The sequence below is a fragment of the Phoenix dactylifera genome, chromosome 8 (assembly GCF_051530095.1).
Source record: "Phoenix dactylifera cultivar Ajwa chromosome 8, Ajwa_hap1_PhDact_Kaust_v1.1, whole genome shotgun sequence".
NCBI lineage: Eukaryota > Viridiplantae > Streptophyta > Magnoliopsida > Arecales > Arecaceae > Phoenix > Phoenix dactylifera.
In genome coordinates, this window is record NC_143197.1 from 1362217 (window position 1) to 1383000 (window position 20784).

Sequence of the window (20784 nt, forward strand, 5' to 3'; positions counted from 1 at the left end):
ATCTATTTGTTAATTATCTCTTCTTATGGCAAAATTATATTTTTCACTATATGTATCAACTGGACCATGTACCATGCCAATTACTCTGTCTTTTGTTGTGGGTTATCTGGGAGCACATCATAAATAAAATCCAAAAAAAAGATAAAGTTATTTGGCATGGTGCATGATACCATATGGAGGAACATATCATAAACGAAATCCATTAAAAAATAAAAAAAAAAGATAGAGATGTTTGGTATGGTGTACATGGTGTAAGGTATTATTTTTCGAATATAAGAGAATCATTCAACTGACTCTCTGAAGAAATCTTTAGATAATTTGGTAAATTCTATGTCCGATTCTCTAATTGCATTCTTTTTTTTCCCCCTCGATTTCGGATGTTAGGTCTACACCAAGGCGGAAGGAACATTGTGCATAATTTGCAGCCAAATTAGATAAGATCAACTTGTCTATTTCAAACTAGAAGATGTTGATATGACCAAAATCCATGACAGACACCAAACTCGTTGATGCTAACAACCAACTCAAAAACGTTTCCAACTCTCCATCCTTATGTCTCCATATACTTGTACCCATACAATCATATACAAACCTTAGCATACTATATACAAGAAACAAAAGTTACATTAATGATAAAGAAAAATGATGGTGAAAACCCACATGAGGATCACCAAGATGATGATGGCAACATATCAGCCGCATTATTCACTGCCGACCTTGAACATCAGATCAAACTAAGATACAAGATCAAGAACATCATCTGCCAACTACCTGATGCCTTATTTTCTGTTTTCTTATTTTTTGCCTTTTACCTTCTTCCACTCAATGCTTCCAGGGTTTCAACATTCTACCAATACATTGAGAATCTTAAAGCAAATTTCAAAACTAGCATGAGTCTTTTTCTTCTCAACCATCATTAAGCATAAAACTCAATAATCCAAAATGTTCACAATATCTTGATTTCGAAACATCACCTCGAAGCATGAATCGGAAAGGAATGCATCTGTCCAGCTTAAAACAAGAGTGATATACAATAATACACTGGTGGCCTGCAAATGGGGGAAAAAACCTTCCCATCTATCACATAGCACTTCTCTGAATTTTTCATCTTTCGAACATTTGTTCAAAAGATGACCTTAAAAAATAAAATGGGGGAAAAAACGAAGAAAAGGATAAAAACAATTGCCGATCCTCCCTCAAAATCAGTTATACAACATATGCACAACAGAAACTGCCGCAATGCGCACCTTTGCCCCATAACCAGCCGTGCAATAAAACCTTACAAACTCTACAGTAGTGGGGTATAACATGTTTAAATTATTCGCATTGTCTAGGCCTAAAATTCTCAGGTTCCAGGAGCTTCAGTAACAGCCTCTCCAGCCTTCTCGAACCCATCGATGGTCTTATAACACCAGGTTTTCCATAAACAGCGCAAGGATCCTTACCAAACCGGGAACTCCCCAAGCACCACCCACCTTGAGTGAATCTGCCACTCGATCTCCCCAGCAGTTCCCTGTCGATCCTGTCCAGAACAGGATCATCCTTGGTAAATGTTCGAGCAAAAGGTGCCCCACTATCAACCATCAGATCGAAGTGCTGCGATGTCAAATGTAGGGGGTCTTGGTGAAGTGGATCGTCCCACATCATGAAACGCAAATCATGGTTGATGGTGGTGTTTTGGAAGTCTCTGGAATTGCATATCACAGTATGGAAGTAGCCTTCTGTGGATGATAAGAAATTCGTGTAGTACATGAGTAATGTCCGGGGGAGATTATCCCAACCTCGTATGCAAAATTCAAGGAAAGGCCGAGCTAACACCACCCACGAAGAGCCTACATTAAGGAGAGAAAAGAACAGGCAGTTATTATACAACAGGATCTCATAGATTAATGCAGCATAACACTGAACAATTAGAAGAAAGAGATCTGATACTTATTGTTAAACAGCAAAAGCAAATGACAGTCCATGTGGGTGTTGAATGCGTTGATCAAACACTAAGAGTTTGGACTCATGAAATTCATTCGAAACAAAAATTCTGCAAGAAGCACAGAACAAGAACACACAGGATCATGAAACTGGTCTTCGCTTAAGATAAAATGAACATAGCCAGAAGCCATTGATGGCAAAATGGCAATTAATAGAGCCTTACTGCATGACCCCTTATATCTAAAGACTAAAATCAGACACAACTATCTCAAAGGAAGTTCTCGGTAAGTTTGCTCACTCTCAAACATCCTTACCATCTTGAAGCTATGGAATGACATAGGTCTATCAAGTAATATAACCTAAGCGTACAAACAAGTGCGCCTAATGGTTGCATTTCAAACCAGCGATTTCTCATCATGAAGATTTAAAAACCGGCAAGAATTTCTAAGAAAGGGTGGTGAGTGGTTTTAAATCCCGTGGAATGGGGATACCCAATTTCTCCATGGAATGGAATACCCCACTGTCCTACCCCATCTCGGCAGAGCTCGAGCATCCCAATAGGTACCTATGTATCTCTTTCCTTCTTTTCTTTCTTCTTTCTTTCTTTTTTCTTCCTTCTTTCATTCCTTTCTTTCTTTTTCTTCTTCCTTCCTGTTGTTCATTTTCCTTCTTCTTTCTTTCTCTTCTTACTTCTTTCCTTCCTTTCTTTCTTTCCTTTTTCTTCTTGCTTCTTACCTTTCTTCCTTCTTTGTTTCCTTCCTTTCTTTTTCTTCTCCCTTCCTCTCTTTCCTTTTCTTCTTCTTTCCTTTCTTTTTTTCCTTTTCTTCTTTTTTCCTTTCTTTCTTTTCTCTCTCTTCTTCTTTCCTCACATGGATGGATCCTAGGGTCCCGAAAAAACATATCCCAGTCCTGTTTTCTCAAAGGAATGGGACAAGACGGTTGGGACATCCCATCCCATTGGAATCTAAAACATTGATGGGTGGCATGCTCCAATAATGTGATTCGAATTACATGCTTGATAAGGGGACCTCCAAGCATCATCAAGTTCATAATGACAAAATAAGAGGCAAAAAAAAGAAATTAGAATGAAGAATTGGATAGGAACAACAGAAGATACAAATCACCTAGCCTATTTTAGGATGCAAAGAAGAAGAGAGGAACCATAAATCATGTTTTAATGGTATCTGAAAAAAAAAATCAACTCATACCAGTCAGCATCCCTCAAAGAATGGATATTGATTAGTAATTAATATAATTATGGCCTGGCAGCATCAGAAACTTTCCCATTCATATCTCATAACCAAAATTTTGTTTACAGTAGGTAGAATAATTTATGAATCTGAGAACAACTTAGATCATTCTACTATACAAGCCTAATAACTTCAGAATTTCGTCACGTAAAAACCAAAATAAGAGTTTGTAGTAAAACATAACCATACTTTGAGTCTTGAAAAGAGACATGCGAGCTCAACATTTCTGGTCAATGGCAAGTTCGTGACAAACAACTACAATGTTGAATGCACTCATTCATCAGCTAATACTCTTCGTGAATAATTTTCTCGCTTCCAAAAACTCCATAATTACAATGGAGAGAAGAAGTTTAGAAAAGGCAAAATCTTTTGCTTTTATCACATTCCTTGATTGTCCCCGGTTAAAGAAATTTGGTAGTCGAGTTTCAGTATTTCAATTTGGTGAAGTCATAACCAATATGCCCTTTGTAACAAAGTTGCTCGCAATGATAAAATCACAGCAACTGATATTTTGTCAATGATATTTGTGTTGCAACAACAAATACTTCCCAGATAAAGGAAAATGTTTTTACTTGCTCTCTGCTTTAGCCTATTTGAGATGGGTAATCATCAGAGACATTTTTTAGGATAAGGAATGTGATATCATGGTGATAAATGCTCAAGAACAGATGCCGCTTGTGACATTTGATGATTTTTGAGCATCATTAAGCTCATGGAGGTATGTCAACCAACTTGAGCGAGCTAGAGGTGGGGAGGCCTAGACCACCTCTTTAACTAATGGTGACTCTAGTGTAAACTAACCAATTGTACATCTACCCAAAACGAGCTAGAAAATCTAAGGTTTTTGCATGGTTGATGACCTAGGATTGTGAGAACCTGCTAAATCAAGCAAGCAAGGTGATGACGATAAGGGTATTTTCCCTCTAAATTGAAATAGCACCTGTAGCATATTTTGGCTGCAGCAAAGCCATCAACTTCTGAATTTGGATAAATGAAATTTCCAAAAAGATCAGAAAAATGACACACAATTTCACTTGTATTAGAGAACTAACTCAAGTTTCAGATGTGTTCAGTTCTGAGAGATCATTGCAAACATTTTATTTCCTGTAGTCCAAAACTTGATGAGTAAGCAAGTTTAAACAGGAAGTAGGCTAGGATTCCTGTAAAGAAACAGAAGAGCGAATAGAACGAGCAAAGGGATTATGTCACATCGATATGGATGAAGCTCATTAATGATTGAACTCATTGAAGTGAGAAAAAAAAATAAAAATAAAAAACAAAAGCTCATTAAGTTTTAAAGGGATGGAACAATTTTAGTTTCTTTTAGGAAATACATGTCACCACACTGAACAAGGATCTATTTCAATATATCAACTAAGCCAGTAGACAGTCCATAGGTGGATGACCATAAAGCTGAAGTGACACATGGCTTACATATTTGCATACGTGAATAGATGTTTTAAACTTGCCTACAGATATAGAGTTGGACCCATGAAAACATTGCCTACAACTAGAATTTCACCTAGAAATGTTCCAACAATTCTAGAAGTATGGTAAAACAACCATACAACTATATAATATATCATACTATATGTACTTCTATTTAATTAATTGCTACATTAAGAAACCTTGTGGTCGAAAGCTTGTCGCATATAAGTAAATCCTTGTTTCCTAGCAGCACCATGACTGCTTTACAGCACATTTTCCAGAGAGATTAACTGTTCTACACTGCTATACACACATAAACTGTAATCAAATCATCAGAAATATACAAAAGGAACTCCTGACTGAAAAATGGTAAAAAAAAAAAAAATATCTAGGCAGTACCTGCAAATAGTTTGAAAGATGCAGGCATGCTTCTTTTTTCTTTAGCCCAAAATACACTGGTTTTATTTGATACATACAATCCTGGATCTACAATGATGGGCCTGGCCCTCTGATACCTGCATAAAAGATGGTTGGGAAATCCTTTACAAAGTGTAAGCTAAAAGAAGCCAAGAATCATGGAATCACGACTCTTGGAACTTTATGGACAAAGCGACTATGCTCACTCTTTCCAGCCAATATTACTCGTGTGCGCAATGAAGTTGAGATCCCTCGGCAGGTATGAAAACATATGAAGAATATCTGCAGTGGATAAGGAAGTAATAGAGAGCAAATCTTAGCAACAATTTATATCTTTTCTTGTTTTCATTTCATCAAAGTATGGACTGATTCAAGAAGTTCACAAAACCTAAACCATAGAAAGAAAACAACGGAACGTTCCCGCACCTAAAAGTAGTAAAGGAACAAAAAAGGGAAGACAAAAGATACCATCTTGCGGCATAAGAGGATAATCGGCGGCGCTGAGATTAATGAACCAGCTCCACTCCTCGAACTCCCTCAATAGGATAGCGACCGCGTGGAGGGTGCACGCGACCATCGTCGGCCCCTTGTACGACACCGCGTCGGCGTTCTCCACCACCCGGACGTTCCCGAACTCGGCAAACGCCGGCTCTGATCGGGCGTATGCCGCCAGATCCGCCCGCTCCTCCGGCGGGGCGGCGAGGTCAAGGTGGAGGATATAGAAGTTCCAGGGGTGGTACAGAGCCTGTAAAGCCCTCCGGAGCCGCGGGCCGTCGCCCCGGGAGCCGGAGATCATGTAGGCGAGCCTCGGCAGCCTCGGGGAGCGGCGGCCGCCAGCGGTGGGATCGAGATCGGAGGGGATGCGCGGCTTGCCGGGGGCGAGGGTGGCGAAGAGGAGGGAGAGGGTGAGGAGAGGAATCCCGAGGAGGAGTGCGAGCCATTTCCATTCCAGAGGGAAGCCTTCGACGAGGCGATGGGATTTCCTCATCTCCTCCGGGACTCGGAGCTGGGGTTACGGCTAGGGTTCCGACATCACGCCGACGAACGAACCGGTGCCGGTTTTGGGAGTAAATTTCGGGAAGAAATGGAAAGCGGTGTCGTGCTTTAATTTACTTTATTTTTTTAACAGTTTAAGAAACCCTAAACTGTCGCTACTCTGCCACGCGTCCGTTGCTCATTGGATTAAAAAGCCTTGTCTCCGGCGACGGGCCGGGGGTTGAGGGCGCCAACCAGGCCAGTAGTGAGAGTAGGTCGCCGCTCTTTTCCGCATAGAAGTTTATATGCGAAAATCGCAACTGTGGCTCTGGATAGTTATCAGGAGATCATCTCCGCTCATATGAAGCGTCACGACACGAGTGACGCCAGAGCGCGACGCGGATATGGACAAGAGAGTTTACCTAACGACCGCATGTAAAACTTTTTGTACTTGCGTTCTAATGGTTAATTACTCCTAATCGTCCTTGTCATCTTGAGTTCCGGTACATGATTTTTTTCGTACACCGGCTTCTCACCCTATATATATAATAAATGGACGGTGTTGATGCACATGCGCTCGGAAACGGATCTGAGCGAGCTGGCTTAAGGTAACCCGCGAGTCAGTATACCGCAAAACTCATCCGGGATATTTTATTTATTTATATTTTTAATTCGGGTCATTTCCCTTCGGTTCCTCTGTTCCTCTCATGGCGAGAGAGACTGACAGAGAGAGAGGAGCATTTAAAACTCGTAAACCCTAGTTGTTGATCCGCTCACCTAACCTATCAATGCGAAAGGCCACCCATCCCCTCTACTGGAGATTCTCCTCCGACTCGCATCTATAAAAATTAGATCACCGATTTCGCCTTTGTGAAGAAGCCATCTCTAACCGGACTCGATGGCGGGTTTTCTCTCTATTGTGAAGCGAATCTACCTATCCATCTACAACTGGACTGTGTTCGTCGGATGGTGATTTCCTTCTCTCTCTCTCTCTCTCTCTCTCTCTTTGGAATTTTTGGTTCTCGGATTGATATGTAAGTTTATACGGTTTGATCTGTTTTGGATCGTTCCAGGGTTCAGGTATTGTACTTTGCTCTGAAGGCTTTGAAGGAATCCGGGCACACGGCGGTGTATGATGCGGTTGAGAGGCCTCTGCAGCTTGCTCAGACTGCCGCAGTCATGGAGGTAACGAAATCTTTGGACCTTTTGTTGGAAAAAAAAAATCTTTTTAATAAATTTTGGAAGTGTCTGTTAATTTATTCTGTTTTAATTCTTTGTTTGCAGATTCTTCATGGCCTTGTAGGTGAGGAATACAGTCATCCTTTTTCCCTTTTTCTTTGATTTCGATTTTTTTTTGGAAAAAAAAGTAGGAGATGTAGCTTCTTTGGAAGTGAAACAGGGGGATAAGTCTTTTAATTCTGTTTCTCTTGGTGAATTTTCTTTAAAAGGACTGGTAAGGTCTCCAGTGACGGCAACTTTGCCTCAGATTGGTTCAAGATTGTTTGTAACTTGGGGCATCTTATGGAGTTTCCCCGAGGTATATATATGGTGTTTTCAGAGCTTTTCATTTTAATTTAGACCAAAAGTTTACCTTTTTTTCCTCTTTCTGTTGTTTTGATTAACTCAAGCGTTGGCTTGCAGACTAGACAACATCTACTAGTTAGCTCGCTGGTGATCAGCTGGTCCATTACAGAGGTAAGAAATTCAAATAAATTAAGTCAGTTTTTATAGAATTACTGCATGAAATTGGTTTGGATGAAAGACAAGAACTTTGGATAACTACGAGACCCCACATGGCAACCCATTGGCTGAAGAGAACACGCAGCAGTTTTTTTATAGTCTAGAGAAAAAAAGCAGGATATAGATTGATGTATACTGATGCATCATTCACTGATAGCAGATTTTTTTTGGGTGCAATCTGATAGCAGATGACTTGTCTGGCTTGTACTCATTTATTATCTGAAATAGTTTATGGGTAATTGACTTGTCTGGAACTAGGAGTAAGTTTGCTGAGTGTGGATTTTATGGCAGGAAATATCAAGCGCAAAGAAGATGGCACATAGATAAATAGAAAATGTTACTTGGTGATGAAAAATTTCAAATGAAATCATACCATGAAAGATGGAATTCAGTAATATGAATTTTATGCACTGGAAGCAAAATGTCTGACTTCTATCAAAATGCCAATTTTTCGTGCCTGAAATATGTACCATCTTTAAGTGAGTACACTAAAGAACAGTAGAGTTGCCATGTTTTAGAGTAAGATGGCTTCAACATTTAAGGATTATGAGATTCTGATGACTTCTGTTCATTTTTTAAATTCCAGCTATTCTTTTAAATATCTTTTTTTCTTTCAAGATGCCTGGGTTTCTAACATCCCAAATTGCCTAACAAGATAGTCCTTTAAATATTTATAGTCATTTTCATATTTAGAAAAATGTTCATGCTCTTGTATAGTTAGCATGCAAGAAGTTGCTTCTTGCTGTATTCTCATCTGTCGTTACATTGTTTGAAACCAAATTTAGATCTCCAAACATTAATTTCCTCCTTTAAAGGTTATACATGAAGCGTCAGTGCGCTTAGGGTGTTGAAAGCAATAGGCTCCATAGCCTTTGAGATCATGTAATTAGATTATTTCTTTAAATTTATGCATGAAGGCACAATCTTGTAGATTTTTCCTTTTGCAGATTATTAGGTACTCCTTCTTTGGTATGAAAGAGGCACTTGGCTTTACACCTTCCTGGTTCTTATGGCTTAGGTAAGATTTGTTCCAGTCAACAAGCAGTGCACTTCCCAACAGAAGTTTTCCATTCATGTGGATATCTTGTGCGCAGGTACAGCACCTTTCTGATACTGTATCCAACTGGCATCACCAGTGAGGTTGGCTTGATATATACTGCCTTGCCCTACATCAAGGTTGTCAGCTCATGATAGTAGATTACCCCCCTACAATTTGTTAGAAAAGAACAGTTTTTACCCTTTATGAATATGAACTCCCTGGGCTTTCTGCACGATGCCTAATTGATGTTTTGTTTGTGGTCATGGCAGGCATCTGAGAAGTACTGCATTAGGATGCCCAATACATGGAATTTCTCCTTCGATTACTTCTATGCATCCATTATTGCTCTTGGAATCTATGTCCCAGGCATGTTTTCTACGTTTTTCCCTTCTCCGTTTTTTTTCCCTATCATATTTGTATTCTTGTGGAACCTGGTAGGGCACTCAAGGATCTGACTTTGCTCTTTTGATTGAATGAATCGCTGCTGCAGGCAGCCCTCACATGTACCGTTATATGCTTGGGCAGCGGAAGAAGGCTCTTTCCAAGTCTAAGACAGCATAGGCCTGATCAACAAGGACATATTATGGCATATTTATTACGGTGTTAAAATTGCTGCTACAAAATTTTCAACTAGCAAAGCTTATTATCTGTACAAGTTTAGAAGCTACTAAATGTTGGGATTCAAATGAAAGAATGTCTTATTTCTTTGTGCCCTTTATCTGGTCTAATCATCTTCCCGTTTTGAATATTTTGGTCTGTTCTTGTTGCCGACAATTGTTTGCTTTGGGCAAATTTGATTGTCCTGAATTTAATTGGCATTCCAGGTTCGACCAGGGCTTGAATTGTGTTCCACTCCACATGGTATTCCATACTTGAGATGGATACTCCTAGGCATCCAGTATCAACATGACATTTGGTATTTGACATTACCTTTAGATCGAGTAGTCTAGTCTGCTGCGGGAGCATAACCTTTCAATCCTTGTTTTCTTTAACGATGTTTGAATGCAACTCTAGCATAACGTGCATGGATCCTCACGCTGCAGCACGTAGTTTAAAGGTGTTTTTTTTTTTTTACTTTTTTTTTGGAAAAAACAATATAAACCAAATGGTTTGGCACAGGTACCCTCAAATCGTTAATCTATGTGAATGTCCAATAGACTGAAAACAAAAGCTCGTTGTTTCTCGTGGACCCTGGTTGTATCCTTGACACAAAAGAAGGACGCATGTTCCTTCACAATGTCAGATCATCTCCATTTCGCTTTGAGATCTGACATTTAAACATACCAAAATGTGGATGATCCAACAGAAAATGTTTTTGTTCTGATTAATCAACCTTCGCCTTTTTTGCTGTCTTTGATATAGAGTTGAAACCTTGGACTGATTTTCTCAAGGCATCTTGAGTAGCTTATGATCATCAACATTGTAACAAGCTAAACAAAGCGAATTGGGTTATACAGGGAACATGCATACATTAGTGCCTTCTTACACAAAAACATGTCAAGATGAGCGTTGGGAGCTTGCCAAATGGTGCGATGAGCTACTCAGCTAAGTTGGTGTCTGACGTCTTGCTCTGAGATCTTACCTCGATTCCAACAAAGTAGCCTTCTTACTCTAACAAAACAAGCTGTTCGATTTGTATTTAAGATTTAACAGGGCATTGCTGCATGGCTTGGCGCCTATATTCAGGCATTACCTGGTTATCACGAGGACAAATATGACCAACCCTGTCAAATTCTCTGGCAAACAGCAAATACATCCCCCACCACAAGGTCAATCAAAAAAAGCCCGTAAAAATGGAAGGCAAAGTTCTGCTCAAATGTATTAATTTCACTGCACGCAATGACTCATTGGAACTTAGAATGAATAAAAACTGAGCTTCAAATGTTCACCTAACAGAAAGGTCAATGGAATCTCTCATGGTTGGTGAATAGAAAACAAAAACAGAAAGAAACCTTCAATCAGTCTGTAATCATCCTTTCACTCAAATCATTCAGGCTGAGTAGAAAATCTAAGCATCTTCGGCAGTAGCACTAGCAGCGCTCAGATCCACTGTCAAATCAAGCTCCTGTGACATGAAAGAAAAGAATAGATTATTACTATACAAACACTGCAATAAGTTAATATTCTTTTTGGTGCTCTTAGGTACTTGCTAGAGCCTATGAAGATGATGAAAGGTAGGTTTTTGATTACTATTATTACATGGACTATTATTTTAGGAAATTTTGATGGAGATGACAGTGGCTATTTTAAATTCCAGATTGACAGGATTAGCAGTCATAATTGGGCACTGCACGTAACCTGTGTCACAAGGATTACCTCAAAGTGGATTTGCACACATGCAGGACATGAGAAAAGCATTCCCAAGAAACAAAGAACCATATCAGTTTCCAATTCAGTAATATAACTATTGTGTAGCTACCTAGTTCCTAAAATTCAACATTCTGCAGCTTTCAAAACTAAACTGTTGCAGAACTCCATGCATATGTTTTTTTTTTAAAAAAAGGAGGGGGTGTGAGTTATTCATCTTAACAAAAATTAACTAATGTTCAAGGGCTTTAGTTTACATATATGACAAGTCAAATATATTTTTTTTAAAAAAAAAGCAAAAGATGTCATTATACCAGTATGTGTTTACTTATCTTAATAATGTTATCCAACATAATGAAAATATTACCTTCCCAGTTATCCTACTGTACATGGAGAGGACATCTTGGACTGTTGACTCAAAGTGTGTTGTTGCATCATAACTCTGCAAAGAAAGTTACTACCAATCAGAATTACCAGCTTAGGTCCATTACAAAAGTCAGAAAGTGTTTTTTTTTTGCTAGAGAAAGTCAGAAAGTGTTCACTAGATATCTTGGTCAATGGAAAATTAAGTAGCTGCAACCGTAATCAAACAAACGACGAGATTCACTCACACATACCGTAGATATGAAGCAATTGTCCTCATCATGCTTGTTGACAGGATCATATATGTCATAAATATCAAAAAAGGTCTCGTCCACAGATCCAAGTAAATTAATCCCAGGCTTCAGTTCAACCTCAGGTTGGTCAGTTTCGGCTTCAGTTGAAACAAAAGCAATATATTTCCCTCTTGGAGCTACATTGTGAGTGTAAGAGCAACAAAAGACATACCTGAAATTAATAGAACAATTCTGATGTCAACAATAAGAAATTCAAGCATTAAGTTGTTAATAGATCAAAAAATGTCTTGAATCCATAAAACCAATCAACATTTGCTTCTTCATTGACACTCTTGCTTCATCCTTCCTCTTTCTTAATTAGGAAGGGAAGTACTTGTAATTATACAAAATATACGCATATTTACAATAAAATAAAACCAAAAGCTTAACAACACAGAGACAATAGCTACCTGTTGAGCTTTTAAAATACAATATATTTAACTGAAACTTATTGCCGTCCTTTATAAAAGAATGCAACAATGTTACCATATAAATATTTTTGACAGGTGACTTCTTTCTAGCTTTTTCATGGTTACAAAAACCTATTTCACTAAGACATAAACAACAGACAAATCCTTTAGGAATCCTGTCTGTAAAATGCAGAGAACATTGACACCTATGTCCATTTAGCACTTTCTTTGTTTTCTTTCTTTTCCTTGAGAAAAAAAAAATGACCCTTTCTATTACTATTAAAATGACTGATTACCACAAGAATATTAATTAATTGACGGAAAAATTAAAGCATGAATTTTGTTAAATATACAACCATAATTTTGAGCCTTTACTCGTGTCTTGCATAAAGAATGCATGCAAATGTAGAAAAAAAAACAGTCAAACCTACATGTCTGATTTACGCCCTAGCTGTTTCTGTGGCAGGATAATCTGCACTGAGTGTGAATCATTGGTATTTGGAATGGGATGACTCATTATACATATAGCACGTGCTACTCTTCCAACCTTCTTAACCTGTTAAAATTGGTCAGCCGGCAGTCAGATATACATCCTATGCAATTAGAAATGGGGGCCAGAATTTCATGCAAATCTTTTAGATAGAGAAATATTTACCTTATCAGGCAAGTATGAAGGGTCACAAACTACTTTCTTGCATTTAGCAGTTTCACTCTCAGATGTCACACCATAAGCTTTTCCATTGGCATCAAACTCTACCTATCATGCAAAAACAAAGCATATCAACAGAAGGACTACCTAATTTTTGTTCAGAAGCTGGGATGAATCCTTGTTCTTCAGGTTTCTAAAAATATGTTTAATAAATTTGAGGTCTCTTGGACCTTTAGGAATAATGATGCTATCCATTAAAGACATGTATAAAAATGAACTAACTTAAACAAAAGATAGATCAAACTTCATTACCTTGCATTCAGGCTTGTTGAGCATGTAGGTTCCACCATAAACAGCACTAAGACGAGCAAAACCCTGTGAACAAAGACCTGTGGAATCTCAACCTATTGGGAGGTATCATCCAAAAGAGCCATCGTGATAGATGAAAACATACCTGGGGAAGCTCTCCCAACCCATATAGTGGATAAATATAAGGAGATCCTCCTTGAAAGCGTGCCAATGACTCGGCATAAAGCTATTCAAAATAAATGTAACAATGATGAGGGCTTATATAATTTCACTAGTATAGAGCAAGATGCCAAATCTCCAAATTCCTGCAATAGATATGTCTCAAGAAGCCTCCAACAACTATGACCACAAAACCAGGTTCAAAACTACTCTTCTCGTGGATGTTTGAAGTAACGGACATATATATAGTTTCAGAACAAAATAACTCCGTTTCAGATCAGAACATTTTGGTTTCATTCAAAAAATGATGAAATTACTGAAAATTCCTAGAAAAGCAAAAGATTAAAAAATAATGTAATTAAAAAAGCTAAAATGATAGCATTAAAAGATGTTTGATAACTTTTTGTCGCTTTGTATCACAGGTATACTCTATCTACATACTGAGTGCAAAAGATGACAACCAAATATGCTTTCAAGAAGGGGCAAGTACAAAAATAAGCATTGCGGTGGTATACATGCAGGGATTGATATGCACCAAAAGGAGGGAGGACAAGTGGAGAATGGGAACATAAGACCAAGAACAGTGAATGCACCACTTCAAGACTAAGTGGTGGAGAGTTCATTAAGATGGTACAAGCATATGCAACAAAAGCAATGAGGAGGATGTGGTAAGGAGAAAGACTTGGATCTGAGTAGAAAGATATGAAAGAAAAGTGAAAGACCTGGAGAAAAGAATTTGCAAATGCTTGTAGTTGCACGGAATTTTATGAGAAAAATACAAAAAGGAAAAGTTTATAAAACCAATCCCGAAAAACTGGGCCAATTTTGATGATTAGGGTTTATGGTAATATGTAAAGATAAGTTCATGCTTGTGGTGCATGGAAGACAAATGCACTTTAATGTACAAAAAAAATATGACATTTTGTAATCATAAACAATGCACAAAATCCAATACTCTCAAATCTCAATGCTAAAGCCAAATATAGTCGAGCATTACAAACACAGCTATACCTTCATTCTCTTCACAGTATCTATTGCAGGATCATTGAGGTAGCTGTCATCCCTATGAAGCGCCAATGCATGCCCAATAAAATCAACCGTGTTGTCCTCTAACCCATATTTTCTATATCAATGAAAGAAAGATGTCAAAAAAGATATTGATTCATATTTTGAATGGTGCAAAAAAAATAAGGCATCATTTACTTATTTATTTATTTACTTACTTATTTGTTTTTCTACTTGTTTATTATAGAGGATAATATGCTCAAGTTCTCGAAATTCCTGTAATAAGTTTGAGAAGTCTTAAGTTGCAAAAGATGATAGAAGTCTACTCCTTAAAATCTATATTTGCATCAGCCTATGTTTGTCAGAACAACATCATAAATCCAGTTTTGTTATTTCAGTACCACAGCAGATGAGGCCAACATTAAGACACATAAATATCTTCCTTCGACCATAAACAATAAAAAATTTCTTTATTCCAATAAAAATGTCACCTCCACAGCCTTCATGATTCACATCTTTTAATCATTGTATAGAATACCCTTCTGTCATCAAGTCATTGACAAAATATATACATGTGTAACTAGGTAAGCAAAAGCACATAAAGAGAATCAGAAACATCAAGTACAAGCTTGAAGGCATGCATGCACACATATATAGAAACAATAAGGCCAAACATGCAGAAGTTTTCAAACAATTAAAAAGAGAATACTCCTTGAATGAAACAAGCTATATCATAATCTCATGACAAAGGGCACCACAAGGGTAGGGCACTTCCATAAACAGTTTTACTGGGACACTTGAAATGGGAAGCAAGTGTCGAGAAGAATACTTGACGGAATCTTTGAAATACCTGACACAGGGACACAACTGAATCTTATAGATGCATGCATAAATATGACTATGAACATTATGAATAATCAGTTGGACTATTTTCACAATTCTCATAAATATAATATCTGATAAATGTAATGTTAAAATTGAGCATCTTTTTATGTAGAAACACCAAGAGTAGACAAGTAATGGTGATGACATCCTTATTTCATGATATAGTGTTAAAGAGTGTCATGACGTGTCCCGGGCGTCTTGTGTTGGACAAAACAAGAAACACTAATTTTGGACTCTCTAGGCACTATCCACAAAGATTGAATTTCATTTAAACTCAGCAAGGGATGTAGGCTATTATTCATAAAACTGTCTAATTTTGTTGATTGGATAGATATGCTTAGACACATAGACCTTGTTTCCTATTTTCAATGGATTCTTCTATTGCATTGGAGTCAAATACATGACACTTAGTATCACCTCACTACTTTCGGAATCTCCATGCCCTGCAATCTTTCAAACCAACACATGAAGCCTCATATGCAAATTTTTCTCCCTCGTGATTACCATGTTTTATTCTAGTTACATGCTTATATCACCAAAGACAGACTTTCGAAATGAACTTTTCTACTATTTTATGCTCTGCAACCAAGTTTTTGTCAGTCTTTTTTTCTTACAAACTGAAGGCCTTATATCAATAACCAGGTCTCATTCAGGTTTATGTCCAGATAACATAATATCTACATGCATCTTGATGAAAAAGGAGGAGAAGAAAATGTAAACTGTCTGTCTACCTGTGCATGCACACACACACACACATGGACTCACAAAAGAACACATTACCATATTTATTTCAAAAACAAAATAAAAGAAGCCATATCTGAATTTGTTACGTAATCAGTAATGATAAGTAGAATTAAGCTAAGAAAAATGTCTAGAATACAAATCTAATATATATATATATATATATATATATACACACAGCTAAAATGCATATGAAGTTAGATAGTTGATTTAGATGAGTTCCTTATCAGTCAAATAAACACAAGAAAAGCAGGGGAACAAAAAAGATAAGACTCATACGCAAAAAGCTCTTTGGTCGTAACTTTGTTGAGATCCAGGCCTTCATGAGATTTTGGATCATTCTCCTCATAATCTTGTACATAAATGAAGAGCTTTCGGGCACGACGCTTTTCAAATAGTCCCATCAAGGTGGATTTTAATGCTTCAACATCAGTGGCTGGCACTTTGTAGATCTGGTAGTGCAGTGGTAAAACATGTGGGAAATTTCCAAATGAAACATAACTTTTCCCAGTAAAATGACTACAAATGAAACATAACTTTTCCAAGTAAAATTACTAACTTTAGTGAAAAATTAAAAATTATCATAAAGTGTTGTACCTTCCCTTTGTTGTATACGAAGCTACCATCAACAGCCTTGAAATTTAAATATTTTGTGACACCGGTGTGAATAAGAACACGGACGAGAGCACCATTGGCCATCATGAACTGCCAAATCACAATTGTAATGATGTCTCTGAGAGCCATTTGCCAAATTAAGATAAGCTAAAAAACGAGACTTCAGAAAAAGATTTATTGTGTCTCAACTTTTAAAACCATTCAGATTTCTAAACATGGAAAGTCAAGTATCCTTATCTAACATGAAAAACCTTGAAAATTAATGTAGACTTAATAATTGCTTCTTCAGAACCTAATTTTTCCCCTTTCCCGAGATTTATCACTTGCCTAACCAGAAATCAACAGCATGAATAACGCAAAAATTTGGAAGAATGTAGATAGCATCCATAGAGCCATGACTGAAACACAAACCATAACTGACTTTCGAATAAAAGCAATAAAACCACTGCAAACCTTAGGGACCATGTCGACATTGTACTCCTTGCTTGAACCTAAATTTTCTGTAGGCTTGTCATTGCCCTTTAGTCGCTTCCACAGCTATCAAGCATGAGAGAAACATGTGAAGAAATGCATAGATATTATTCAGTTTACAGAAACGAAAAAGGTAAAAACAAGGATTTGAAAAAAAAGGAAAAAAGAAGAAAAGCATAGCCATGATAAAGTCGGTGATAGGAAGACCTGAACGAGATTTAGGGATGTAGACTCCCCACCATAATAGTCATTCCTGTCCATATGAAGGACCTGGATTGACATTTAAAAGCATCTTAGTTTCAATGATGTAAACTCATGTATATACCCTGAAATTTCCCGATATATAAAATCCATCAAGGGCTCAACTCTGGATGCACAGTAAATCAAGAAGTATTTGCATATCTTCCAAACAATCATTCCTCTGATTCAATGCATTAAAATAAGAAAGGAAATTCCTATTTTATATTTTCTGCTGATATTAAACATCGAAATATCTTTGATCTTAAATCAAATAACAACATCCAATTACAAATTCTAGAAAAGATCTGATATTTAATAAGTTACAGAAAAATTGTATCAATAGTTAAATGGTTAACACAAATATTTTAACACTACAATCATTAGCATATATATCATATGTGCATACATACATATGTGTGCATCAAAAGATTAGCATCCGATCTTTATAATTTATAAAACTGAACAAATGGTGTCTTATTTGATCTTTTCACTAACAAAATAACAGAAGTTCTAATATCCACAAGAGAGAATAAAGATGGGGAGAGGAATGAGCACAAACTTCACACTTGATAGGTGGAGATGTCAATGCCAGACTGTGCAAGGCTAGCTATTCCACTACAGTTTAAAATCTGCTGGACAAACCTTGGTTATGGGACTTCAATCTCTGAAGTGCAACCGATCGCCTTATCAAATTGTTAAGCAGATCCAGTTTTTCTATTTTCTCGTTATTCTTCAAGAAAAGCTTTGTACAACTTTCAGAAAAAAGGGGGGGAGTGGTGTGCCAAAAATTTATTACAGTATTTAAATCTACAACTTAATCGACAATTCTTATTTATTGATAGAACATATTGGAGTGCACAAAATATTGGGTGCGGGGGAGAAGAAATTCTTCACACAGCTTGTTCATCAGAATGAAAAATCAATTTTCTCTTTTTTGGTGTTAAAATTGAAAGTACCCAAAAAAAAAGAATGCGAGGTTTTCCAAAGGATATATAAGGTCAAACTTTTCAGTAACCAATCGCCAAAGCACCAGAGCCAAAGCTTGACGATATGCTTACACAGCTCATTGACAACACTATAAATCAAAAGAAGCATAAAAAATATATCCTCTTTAACCTAATTCTGCTTTGATAGATATTCTAACCACCATGGGATCACAAAAAGGAAGCAGAGAAAATAGAACCTTTAGAAGAACAGAAGGCAATAACGAGAACCACAAACGCTTTTTTAAAAAAAAAAATGATCTTTTCATCAGTACACAGATCATACCACTCCACTCAGAGTAAAGAAAGGAAACCAAGTTTACCGGCAAAAAACTCTGAATTCAAAACCCTAGCTTTCTTCAATTCGGCATCAAGAATTTTCTCAAGAATTCAACTTAATGTTGATGATATTCTCGAAACAAAAGAGGAAGGGCAAAACCTTGAGACCGTCGACGGAGAGAAGACCGCTGAGGATGCATTCTTTGAGGCCCGTCCCAAGAACGATGACATCGTACTCCTCATCCATTCTTTGGTGAAGCTAAGGAAGAAAAAGAGAAGAGAAAAGAAGAAGACGAGGTCGAGAGCTCGAGATGGAGGAGATCAAGAACAAAGAATGGAAGGCAAAGAGAGAGAGTGAGAGTGAGGAAGGAAAGGGAGAATAGATAGATCTATAGGCACGGGAACGTCAAGAAAGAGAGCGAGGAAGGGAGGAGAAGAGGTCTAGAGGCGCGGGAATGCCGGGAAAACGGTTGCCGTTACCACCAGCCTAACGACACGTGCTCGGCGGTAGCCCCAACTATCCTCGCCTCCATCCGATCGGTGGACTTCTTCGACAACCAACGGATGTCATCCTACGATCTCGCGGTGTCCCCCGCCGATCTCTCCACTGGAACTCGGCATCAAGAACCGTCGAATCGAATGAACCCCATTGCCCTGTTCTTGATGTCCCGTCGTCCAGAAGACCACCGTCGCCGCCGCTGTCACTGGTGACGCCGGCGCCTCCCGTCATCGTCCGCCTCTTTCGCCGGCGAGTGGTGTCGAGCAAGAAAGAAAGGGAGGATTTCGGTGATGGAATAATATAATAGGGAGTGAGAGTTTTAATGAATACGTGAAGTGTTTGCTGACTTACTGTAATCTCAATCCATGTAATTTACAATGAAACCGTTCGCAATATAAATATTCCGCTCAAAGTTTCCAACTTTGAACTTTGAAGGAGAAGAAGAAAATACAATATTGGTTATGTTAGGGAGTTATTTGCAATTACCAGTACAAAATTTATAGTTTAATTCGGCAACTCCACCGATTCTACAAAGTGTTATATATTTATGGAAACCCCCTTTAAGAGATAATATTACAGATGCGTATTGATCTGAGTTGGACTAGTTTCTGAGGAACTTTCATATAATATCGTTATTTCTAGATGGTTTTATGCGATTAGGATGTATAGTGTTGAAAATAATGGCACCAAATACCTGTAGATTAGTTTAAGCTGAATTATTACAGACTACCACTTATAAAACGTGGAGTTTAGTCATTTTCCAATAATACGCTCTCCTTTTCCAATAATTATAGTCCACTTTTCTTGCCAAATTCGTACTCTAAGGGAGAGACACTGGATGCACCATTTAGAGCCGCGTTTGATAGAGGGCACTCTATTTTAGAGAATAGGTGAGTGTAGCAGTTTTTATAAGTATTTTAATTTTGTTAGAAGTATAAAAGTGTGCTCATTTTGTTTTATTTGGTTTTTTATGTGGACATTGTGTGAAGACTGTGCATATATATATATATATATATATATATATATATATATATATATATATATATATATATATATATATATATATATATATATATATATATATATATATATATATATATATATATATAGTTAGTTAGTTTCACATCGATTATTTATAGTGATAAAAGACACTCTTTCTGTTTTGATCCGGCCAGAGAGATCACTTTCCGTTGCAAAAGGGATAGTGACAGTCGGAAGGCAGTGACGGTTCAAAAAAAAATTAGGTACTAGTACAGGATTAAAGAATCTAACATAAAGAATACCTTTTGGCTAACCTTAATTTTTTTTCTTAGCCCGCATCGAATTACTCGAATAAATCCATGTTTTGAACTTATTCATGTAGAAGTTGTGCATCGAATTACTTGTGGCTGTTTATTAGCATATGATCACAAATATAGCGGGTGAGATAATTTTTCGAGAATGCCTGTGGTCCCATATTGGCTGCTCTTTGGAGAACTATCTTAGTATTTATATGAGGCTAAAGGACTCAATATAAATAATATATTTTTTTAGGTGAGATTGTATGTTGTTATCTACCATGCCTTCTTTTTTTTTTTTTGTACTTACTGAGCGGATGGAGACTACGTTATAATGGAAATTCTTCCAATTCCACGGAATAATTCTATTGTACTATTTTGATAGAATTGAATTACTCGAATAAATTTTTTATCCGAATAGAAGTTGTTTTTATGGCTGTTTTTTAGCATATGACTGGATGATCCCCCTGGCTCTTTTTGAACGTTTGACGGGATTATTCCTTGCTTGAGGGATAACCCCAACT

The 20784-nt window shown here is 37.4% G+C and overlaps 3 protein-coding genes across 4 annotated transcripts; 1 reads left to right on the forward strand and 2 right to left on the reverse strand.

The window, feature by feature from the left end:
* Positions 1 to 935: 935 nt before the first annotated feature.
* Positions 936 to 6009, reverse strand: LOC103703451 (beta-glucuronosyltransferase GlcAT14B-like). The gene is made up of 4 exons (XM_008786302.6): positions 5490 to 6009; positions 5228 to 5303; positions 5004 to 5119; positions 936 to 1832 (listed from the first exon to the last, which is right to left on the reverse strand). The coding sequence occupies exons 1-4, from the start codon at positions 6007 to 6009 to the stop codon at positions 1318 to 1320; spliced, it is 1227 nt and encodes a 408-aa protein (XP_008784524.3). The 3' UTR covers positions 936 to 1317.
* A 289-nt stretch (positions 6010 to 6298) lies between these two features.
* On the forward strand, positions 6299 to 9491 carry PAS2 (Protein-tyrosine phosphatase-like, PTPLA). Its single transcript, XM_088702283.2, has 9 exons — positions 6299 to 6965; positions 7070 to 7181; positions 7281 to 7299; positions 7445 to 7533; positions 7638 to 7691; positions 8684 to 8754; positions 8831 to 8912; positions 9045 to 9145; positions 9270 to 9491. The coding sequence occupies exons 1-9, from the start codon at positions 6895 to 6897 to the stop codon at positions 9334 to 9336; spliced, it is 666 nt and encodes a 221-aa protein (XP_088558409.2). The 5' UTR covers positions 6299 to 6894; the 3' UTR covers positions 9337 to 9491.
* Positions 9492 to 10563: 1072 nt separating this feature from the next.
* On the reverse strand, positions 10564 to 19295 carry LOC103703454 (guanosine nucleotide diphosphate dissociation inhibitor At5g09550-like). 2 transcript variants are annotated; one of them, XM_008786304.5, is made up of 13 exons: positions 18645 to 19295; positions 17190 to 17252; positions 16965 to 17048; positions 16494 to 16601; positions 16176 to 16348; positions 14277 to 14388; positions 13252 to 13332; positions 13110 to 13172; positions 12804 to 12905; positions 12580 to 12704; positions 11700 to 11910; positions 11450 to 11524; positions 10564 to 10840 (listed from the first exon to the last, which is right to left on the reverse strand). In XM_008786304.5, exons 1-13 carry the CDS (start codon positions 18729 to 18731, stop codon positions 10784 to 10786), a joined length of 1341 nt encoding a protein of 446 aa, XP_008784526.1. In that variant the 5' UTR covers positions 18732 to 19295; the 3' UTR covers positions 10564 to 10783. The 2 variants fall into 2 exon arrangements, with proteins under 2 accessions (XP_008784526.1, XP_088558407.1); XM_088702281.2 differs by lacking the exon at positions 17190 to 17252 and having other exon boundaries at positions 18645 to 18872.
* Positions 19296 to 20784: the final 1489 nt, after the last annotated feature.